General features: G+C 39.4%; 1 protein-coding gene across 1 annotated transcript; it reads right to left on the bottom strand.

Moving 5' to 3' along the window:
• Positions 1–5,618: 5,618 nt before the first annotated feature.
• On the bottom strand, positions 5,619–9,910 carry LOC128381186 (zinc finger protein ZFP2-like). The gene is made up of 4 exons (XM_053341133.1): positions 9,772–9,910; positions 8,024–8,319; positions 6,380–7,009; positions 5,619–6,331 (listed from the first exon to the last, which is right to left on the bottom strand). The coding sequence occupies exons 2-4, from the start codon at positions 8,250–8,252 to the stop codon at positions 5,619–5,621; spliced, it is 1,572 nt and encodes a 523-aa protein (XP_053197108.1). The 5' UTR covers positions 8,253–8,319; positions 9,772–9,910.
• Between the last annotated feature and the right edge of the window lie 723 nt (positions 9,911–10,633).

Genomic DNA, 10,633 nt, shown 5'->3' with positions numbered 1-10,633 from the left:
TGACCTCAGATTTGGAGGGGAAGTCCTGCATACTATCACATATCACTGTGCTCGCTCAGTTCAGTACCCCCCGAGCATAAACAGACAGAAAGCACCTTTGTAAGGTTTCATCAGCCTATCATTAGCTGGCTGAGACACTTGAATAGAACAGAGTCATTGTTAATGTTACTACGACAAGTCATGAATGTCTACTACTATTTTTAAAAAGGCCTTTCACCTGAGACTATAGAGGGATGTTGTTTTTTCTTATGCATCATTATCATAGAATAAACACAGATGTCATGCTTGTCCACATTAACAACTATTTCACACTCACACAAACCAGGCAGCTCAGTAATTAATCAGAAACAGTCATTAGCTGGTCTTATTCATTCTGATGATAACACATCAGACTTCAACCCAGTTCATTTCAATAGATAAAGACCTGATAACATATCTCTATTTTATTGTATGTTAACAACCTGCACACTCTGCTGTTTTGTTGTTTTAATCAAGCCATAATCAATAATATAACTGCCATGCATTTCTGCAAGTATGTTGTTGGCACGGTGAGTTTGCAAGTGCCTCCTGTAATATGTCATCTGTGTTTTATCATTGTTCAAAAATTTAAACAGGCATATTAATAAACTGTTAAAACTGCTCTGAGTTAATGTGATAAAAGTGTTATGTTTGCCTTCTGGTGGAGGAAATGGAATATTTTGTATTTGCAGATTCTGCCTTCAATAATGGTGTAAAAACTCATAAAATATAATGTAAGTGTGAGTTTTCAGCAGAGGAAGGAAACTGAATAAATGCTATGAGACACATGAGCTTGGTTTTACACTGGAACTTTTTATATATTTCATATAAAAGCACATATTTCAAACACACTTTTGCAAAATAAAATATTACTAATTACAAATCAGAATTGTGTAACCTCATAATAAATAAACATACATTGACTACAATAAGGATTCTGTGGGATTTGTAAATATTAAAACACAGGCCTTAAAAAAATACATTTCTATTCTCAACAAGTGCTGAACAGAATGGAACACTTTTATTTTTTTTGGAAACCATATTCTGTCAGCTGCTACTTATTTCACTGGGTTTGAAAGATAAAGTGACATAAGGAGAAAACAACCATGAAGGGCCCCATCTTGCAGTTGGTGGATGGCAGCGTGGCGCATGTGTCTTTGTTAGTTTCCCCTGACGCAGTTGTTATTTTCTCTTCCTGCTCCCACATTGTCTAAATAACAAATACACTTACACCAGTCTTGTGTTGGTCTCAAAATGAGGTGTGATCAGGTTCATTGGTGGCGCGTTGCTATTTTGAGGCAGAGGAAAGCGATTGCACTACTGCACTACTACTAAAGTCACTGGCACATATTTTACTGTTATTTAAGGGGCGAATTATCAAGAGTCCAATATGCTCCTATATAGGGGAGTATATAGGGGGGTATATAGAGGGTATATAGGGGGGTATATAGGGGGTATATAGGGGGTACATAGGGGGGTGTATAGGGGGGTATATAGGAGCAGACACTGTGCCTGTTACCACACGGACGCGCAGCAGCACACAAACATGCAAAACATTACAAATAAAAGGACCACAATGTGAATTCATATTATGATATACATCAACATATTAAAAATGCATGTCATATTAGTTAGTCATAATATTTATCAGATTTAATTAATTGTAAAAAATGGAGAGTGCCGCTGTGGACAGTCCTAACAACCTATGAAAGTCTGTAGCCTCTGATGCTGCACAGAGCGCAGTGCCATTACGCACAGCCACCCACTGTTTATTAAATCAGCTGATGACACCAGGCTGCTGCAGTATAACTACACACACCTCTACACTCATCATACTGGTTGGTTATAACCACACACACCTCTACACTCATCATACTGGTTGGTTATAACTACACACACCTCTACACTCATCATACTGGTTGGTTATAACTACACACACCTCTACACTCATCACACTGGTTGGTTATAACTACACACACCTCTACACTCATCATACTGGTTGGTTATAACCACACACACCTCTACACTCATCATACTGGTTGGTTATAACTACACACACCTCTACACTCATCATACTGGTTGGTTATAACTACACACACCTCTACACTCATCAGACTGGTTGGTTATAACCACACACACCTCTACACTCATCATACTGGTTGGTTATAACTACACACACCTCTAGACTCATCAGACTGGTTGGTTATAACTACACACACCTCTACACTCATCAGACTGGTTGGTTATAACTACACACACCTCTACACTCATCATACTGGTTGGTTATAACTACACACACCTCTACACTCATCAGACTGGTTGGTTATAACCACACACACCTCTACACTCATCATACTGGTTGGTTATAACTACACACACCTCTACACTCATCAGACTGGTTGGTTATAACCACACACACCTCTACACTCATCATACTGGTTGGTTATAACTACACACACCTCTACACTCATCATACTGGTTGGTTATAACTACACACACCTCTACACTCATCACACTGGTTGGTTATAACTACACACACCTCTACACTCATCAGACTGGTTGGTTATAACCACACACACCTCTACACTCATCATACTGGTTGGTTATAACTACACACACCTCTACACTCATCAGACTGGTTGGTTATAACCACACACACCTCTACACTCATCATACTGGTTGGTTATAACTACACACACCTCTACACTCATCACACTGGTTGGTTATAACTACACACACCTCTACACTCATCATACTGGTTGGTTATAACCACACACACCTCTACACTCATCATACTGGTTGGTTATAACTACACACACCTCTACACTCATCATACTGGTTGGTTATAACTACACACACCTCTACACTCATCAGACTGGTTGGTTATAACCACACACACCTCTACACTCATCATACTGGTTGGTTATAACTACACACACCTCTACACTCATCATACTGGTTGGTTATAACTACACACACCTCTACACTCATCAGACTGGTTGGTTATAACCACACACACCTCTACACTCATCATACTGGTTGGTTATAACTACACACACCTCTACACTCATCATACTGGTTGGTTATAACCACACACACCTCTACACTCATCATACTGGTTGGTTATAACTACACACACCTCTACACTCATCATACTGGTTGGTTATAACTACACACACCTCTACACTCATCACACTGGTTGGTTATAACTACACACACCTCTACACTCATCACACTGGTTGGTTATAACTACACACACCTCTACACTCATCAGACTGGTTGGTTATAACCACACACACCTCTACACTCATCATACTGGTTGGTTATAACTACACACACCTCTACACTCATCACACTGGTTGGTTATAACTACACACACCTCTACACTCATCATACTGGTTGGTTATAACTACACACACCTCTACACTCATCACACTGGTTGGTTATAACTACACACACCTCTACACTCATCACACTGGTTGGTTATAACTACACACACCTCTACACTCATCACACTGGTTGGTTATAACTACACACACCTCTACACTCATCACACTGGTTGGTTATAACTACACACACCTCTACACTCATCATACTGGTTGGTTATAACTACACACACCTCTACACTCATCACACTGGTTGGTTATAACTACACACACCTCTACACTCATCACACTGGTTGGTTATAACTACACACACCTCTACACTCATCAGACTGGTTGGTTATAACCACACACACCTCTACACTCATCACACTGGCTGGTTATAACTACACACACCTCTACACTCATCACACTGGTTGGTTATAACTACACACACCTCTACACTCATCACACTGGTTGGTTATAACTACACACACCTCTACACTCATCAGACTGGTTGGTTATAACTACACACACCTCTACACTCATCAGACTGGTTGGTTATAACCACACACACCTCTACACTCATCATACTGGTTGGTTATAACCACACACACCTCTACACTCATCATACTGGTTGGTTATAACCACACACACCTCTACACTCATCACACTGGCTGGTTATAACTACACACACCTCTACACTCATCACACTGGTTGGTTATAACTACACACACCTCTACACTCATCACACTGGTTGGTTATAACTACACACACCTCTACACTCATCAGACTGGTTGGTTATAACTACACACACCTCTACACTCATCAGACTGGTTGGTTATAACCACACACACCTCTACACTCATCATACTGGTTGGTTATAACCACACACACCTCTACACTCATCAGACTGGTTGGTTATAACTACACACACCTCTACACTCATCACACTGGTTGGTTATATCTCCATATTCTTCCTTTATATGAATTAAATGTGAGGTTAGCAGCTCATCAGCCAACTTTCCTTTCAGCATAAGTAAGTCATGTTATATTATTGAAACACATTGCTGGGTAAATGCACCGTTATAATAGCAATCCACCAATGTGACAGCGCTCCTTGATATTAAAGGGAATGGGAGATGACACTCTGATTGGTTTACCACGTGTTACACCCAAAACACACCTATGATTAATGAGCATGCGCCTTTAAAATAGCAAAAGTGGATTTGGATACACCCAAAAGGCACTTGCGTCACGCACTTCACGCCATGCGCTATAGAAAATGTGTTGTATATTGTACCCATAATGACAACAAAGCAGAGTGTTGTAGAACACCCACGTTGTATTACTTTTTGTACTTTTGTACTTTTAATTTGATATTATACTTTGAGAAATATGAACTCGTTTTTCTATAAAAACCTTTTTATTCATATCACAAAGAAGCCAAAGTTTTAAAATGTTGAATGTTGCCTAAACACAGGCAGCCTTACAAGAGCTTTGCTGCAATAACATGTCAAATTTAAACAAATACAAAAAAATAAAAACAATCCAAAATAAAACAATCTCAGCAGAATTTAGCACAATTCATTCATTTCAATTCATCAAGTTCACATTGGTGGATTTCTTGTTGGGAGGGGAAGTTACTTTGATTAGACCTGTCACAATAGATATCGACTTATTGTACAATAACATAATTATTGACATCATCATGTCTATATATGGACTTATCATATGATACATGGACATGACTTGATCATTTGTTTGACCTCAGTATTTCCACACTTCACATTAGCAGCTAAGAGGCTATTCATGTCTCATTGGTTAAACAAGTAGTGTAAATAACTCTGTCCCCAACCATAATGGAAGTCTGGATTTTTACAGAAGCGTAGTGCCCACTCTCCACTCTCTTATCATTATATCAGTGGTATAAAATAATTGTACCACCTGACAAAAATATTGCTTATTACGATTATTTCTCGATTTCGATGACGTCTCGTATACTTTGTAAATTCATTCTTCAGACATTTCAACGAGAAGTCCTTGAAATGTTCAGAAAATCCACATTTGAATATGAGCTGGTCAAACTCCATCTCCTGGTGAAGATCATGTGACTGGATCAAAAGCTCCAGAGCAGCTACTCATTATTAATCTTGTGGTGAGATGGTTTTTGCCAGCTGTTGATTTAAATAATAACATGATGAAAAAACAATATTGTGAATGTGAAAGGAGCATTTCTTAGAGTCTGTGGCTCAGCATGTGACATTCCAGAGAAGCCTTCCGACTGAAGAAGGTGCTGCACTCTTGGCACTGATAGGGTTTCTCCCCTGTGTGTTTCCTCATGTGAACCACCAGGTTTCCTTTCTGCACGAAGGTCATGTGACACTGTTTGCACTGGTAGGGTCTCTCTCCTGTATGAATCCTTGTGTGGTTGACCAGGTCCGACTTCTGACAGAAGTTGCGCCCGCAGAGCTGGCACCGATACGCTTTGTCCTCGGTGTGGATCTTGACGTGTCGTATCAGGGTTTTAGTGAGGGAGAAACTCTTGCTGCAGCACGGACACTTGTAGGGTTTCTGACCTCCCGCTTCGAACTGAACCACAAGCTCTGGAGGTTTTCTCGAAGCTCTACTCTGCAGGACGCAATTAGCTTCTTCGTCCTGAATCGTGGCTCCGCACAGGAGCAGCTGATGGTCAGTGGAGGTGGAGGTGGTGTCTGATGCTCCGCTGTCTGCTATGGCCGGCTCAGTTTTAATGTGAGGAGCTGGAACTGTTGCTGAGGAGTGTTTATCTATATCTGCAATAGTCTGGATCTGATAGACACACAGTGGCTGCAGTGACTCCTGCTCAAACTCACTTTTATCATAAGGAGCGATGGTGAGAGGAAACATCTGAACACCACCTGCCTCCTCTAGATCTTCTTCGATCTTCTTTGGAAACATCTTAACACCACCTGCCTCCTCTAGATCTTCTTCGATCTTCGGAAACATCTTAACACCACCTGCCTCCTCTAGATCTTCTTCGATCTTTCTGTCAGGTGCTGCAGAACTGTGCTGAGTTTCTGGATGAACGTTGAGCTCGGAAGTTCTAGTGAAACACTGCTGGGTTTGGTGCTCTGTGTGTTTTTGACTGTGAATAATCGGACTGTCTCTCTGGTCAAAACTTTGGTCAGGGTCTTCAGAGCTTTTGTGAATCCTGGTGTGTATGATGAAGTCAGACTTTTGGTAAAAGTAGCGCTCACAGAACTGACACTGGTAAGACAGAGAAGTATCCTCCGGGTGTCGTTTCACGTGTCGCACCATTGTCTTTTTGGAGGCGAACACACTCAAGCAGACGGGACATTTAAACGGCTTGTTGGCTTTCGGGATTTTTAAAGGCAGCTCACACTCTTGTTTAACATCATGGCCATCGTCGTCATGGCCATAGTCGTCAACGTCCATCAGCATCTCGTGATCGCTGCCAGGAGAGTGCGGGTGAGCGTGGTCGCCGTTGAAGATCTCTTCTGTCGGCTCTGTCGTTGCCGTGGACTTTCCTGCTTCCTGCCGGCACACGCTCACGTTGACGCTTTCACGTTGACGCAGCTGCTGATTTTGTGGCAACTTCACATCTGTGTCCGACATCTGTAGAGAGTCTGAGGCGAAGAGAGACACTTCATTTTACTGATGCTGATGAGTTTTTAGGGTTAAGTCAACTTAAAGGCAATATATACTGGAGGAATACCAGATGCATCATAACACCTACACACTTATATTCTATGTTAGTTCACAGACTGAAGGCATCACTGCAGGAAAACAGCTTTAAATCAATAACTACATTTAAGGCTTCTTATTATTATAATTATGTGTTAGTGACAGGACTGGTTGTATTGTGCATCAGTTTACACTTACACTTGTTTCTTCACTACTAGTGTTCTCCATGATAATTATATTGCAGTACCTTTTCTTATAAATAAACCCATCACAACATTTTATTCATTATTTCTTCTTTTTCAGACGCCTATTAAAAAAGGATACAGAGAGCACCTGCACACTGTATTCACTCGCTCAATAAAGATACTTTATAATCAATACAACAAGTTATGGTCAATGACTTTCTTCAGGTTTATGCTGACTAATGGAAATATTTTGGATATTGCCCTTTGTCTGTTGTTCCCTCCACTCTCAGACATTTTCCTATATTCTCCCCTCCTGACCTATTTATAATATTTATGAATTGATCTTTGTGACTTATGTAGATTTTTTCTATATATTTGAAGGTTTTCACATGTTCTAGTGTTTATTTATGTTGTTATTTATTATGACTGACAGATGATTATTGAGCTGATAAATGCGATTTTAATATTTTCAGTACATTTTCTGCTTATTATACTCATGTATATTTGAGTCCAACTGAGGAAGAGGAAGATGCAGCCTGTTATCACTAAATACTGCCTTTTGTATTTCAGATGTATATTTCCATTAGTCAGCATAAACCTGAGAAATAACGAAGAAATAATGAATAAAATGTTGTGATGGGTTTATTTTTAAGAAAAGCACTAGTAGTGAAGAAACAAGACATTTTTTGATGAGCACTAGCCTAAGTGCCATAGAAAACTGGCAGTTGTGTGTTTCTTCTGTGTTTCTGAGCAGACTTGTGCTGATCTGACCTTCACTGTGTGAGTTGGCAGCGTCCAGCAGTCTGCGGTGGCTGTCCACCACCCACTTGGAGCAGCACATCTCCTCCTCGTACTCTACCATCGTCCTCTCCGTGATCTTGAGGATCTCCTCAGCGGCGGCCGACAAACACTCGCTGACGAGAGCTCTCAGCAGATCCATCTTGGCCGACTTCACCATGGCAAAGTGGTCTCCACGGCGACAGGGGTGGGATGCAGACATGAGCGAGCTGGTCACTACTGACGGCTGCACAGCTCCACCGCGGCTCTCCACCTGACTGCAGCCATGACTGCAAATACAGCACAGTGATGTTATGGTTTATTAAAGTGATGAATAGAAGTATGTATAAATGAATGTTTAAAGCTTCCAGAGGTGCTTTTTGATTTAGTGTCAGTTTCTCAATTGTTTGCTGGCTCTCTTTATCTTCTGAGCTCATATATTGAACATGTTGGGCCATGTAACTCAGCCAAAAAAAAATGAAAACATACATTTTGGTTCTGTATAATTATAGATATATTTATTTGCTGCTTTTTAAAAAAATGATTTTATGTTTTTAAAAAGTGTCGTGTTTTCATGAGCCTGTTTTTAAATGCGAACACACTGCATTTCCCTTCTATGTACACTGAATGTGTATTATGGAAGTGAAAAAGCTACTCAAAGGGACAGGTTCAAAATCTTCTTGTTTCAATTAAAGAAAGTTAAGTTTAGTTTAGTTTAGTTCAGTTAACTTAATTTGTGCAGAGGTTATGATAAAATATTACATAGTAAACAAAGTTTCATTATGCAGAAGAAAACCTATAGTTCTTATTAAAAACATACCAATGCATAAAAACACAACAGCAAATAGACAAAAAAAAAAAGTAGAAAAAACAACAGTAAAGAGGTTTTCCTCTCTGTAATCATTCCTCCTGTTCATACTGACTATTAAAAGATCTCCTTCTAATGTGCTTTCAATGGAAGTGATGGAGGACTAAATCCACAGTGTGTCCACACACTCATGTCAAAGTAGATGATCAGCTTCTATTGAGCTTCAGCAGTCTGAGTTAGTCATATCAAGTGATATCTGACACATTTACTGTGTTTTTAGCATCTAATTCCCTCTTAGTGTTTCCCTGTTGAGCTGTGGTGGAAGTAGAGTAATAAGAATACTTTGGCACTAAAACACAGAAGACTTGATTTGACTCATTTGGATCCTGAAGCTTCTGATCAACTTTTAAATACATTTTTACACAGAAGGAGGACTGTGGATTTAGTCATTGTAAGTACATTATGAAGAGATCTTCTAATGGTCAGTATGAACAGGAGGAATGATAACAGCAAGAAAAACAGGTTTCAATGTTAATTTTGGCTCCTGACTGTTGATCCTTGAACATTTTCTATTGAACTTTTTGAACGTTTTATACATATTTGATTGTGTGTCTTTGAGTAGCTACCTTGAGAAGTGCTGGTATGACTCCAGCATGAATGTGTAATACTAATGAACAAGAGGCACAAACGGCTAAGCTACTGCTTGTTATTGCTAATGTAATTAGCTGTTGTATATCTGCTTTAACAGCATTATATTCATCATGTAACGTTTCTTTTAGTACAATAACTTTTAGAGAAGTTTGAGGTTATCTGCCGTTCTCTTCATCTTTATAGGTGTTCCCCCAAATAGACAAACAAATAAACATATGCTAAATCAATATTATACTGTTTTCATTTTGTGTAAAGCAGAATAACAAGTGAATGTGACGCTTACCCTGCTGACAGTAACTGTTGAGTTAGTAGAGTTAGCAGTTAGCTGTGGGTGGCTGAGCTCTCACTTCATACAAACCATACAAACAAGAACTGTTACTAACAAGCTGCTGACTGAAAACACAAACCCTAACCACTGCTACACAGGTCTGCTATATTTATATATATCATTCAAACGCACATATGGCTTGTCGTGTACTAAAAGCTACACGTCTGACCAGCTTCATGATACACAGGGCAAGGGTCACAATGCTAAAAACAGAGCTAACGCTAGTAACAGTGGAGCCAGCTTCTTCTTCTTCTTTTCGTCAGTTGTCTTGTACTTTACCAATGACATCATCGCATTACCGCCACCTACTGTTCAACTCCTGTGCCCTCAACAACAGTTAACGCTATATTTAAATTATTCATAAATAATTTAGAAAAATTCATAATTCACTAAAAAGAGTTTCAGATTAGAATAATTAACTGAGCAGCAGATTTTGTTCCTTTCTGGTGGCAGTGTTGAAAACTTACAAAAAATGCTCCCCAAATTAATCCTGAGCTCATCCATCTATCTATCTATCTATCTATCTATCTATCTATCTATCTATCTATCTATCTATCTATCATCTAATTGATTTCAAAGTGATTAATGGCGTGACATAATTTTATCAAACCCATTTTATATTGCAATGTCATCGAACAATATGACAAAAACATGAGTGCAAAAAAACAGTGAACGATGGTTGATTACAGCAGGTACACTGGGATACAGACTAGAGTCCATAATACATAACTAATCATCTCATACATGATCTCTCACATAATCTCATACATAATTAGTTTTCCATCACATCTCCTATGAATGATGATAAAATGCATGA

The sequence above is a fragment of the Scomber japonicus genome, chromosome 20, assembly GCF_027409825.1.
Source record: "Scomber japonicus isolate fScoJap1 chromosome 20, fScoJap1.pri, whole genome shotgun sequence".
Lineage (NCBI taxonomy): Eukaryota > Metazoa > Chordata > Actinopteri > Scombriformes > Scombridae > Scomber > Scomber japonicus.
The sequence above is the reverse complement of the archived record's forward strand: the minus strand, read 5'-3'. Positions and strand labels throughout refer to the sequence as shown.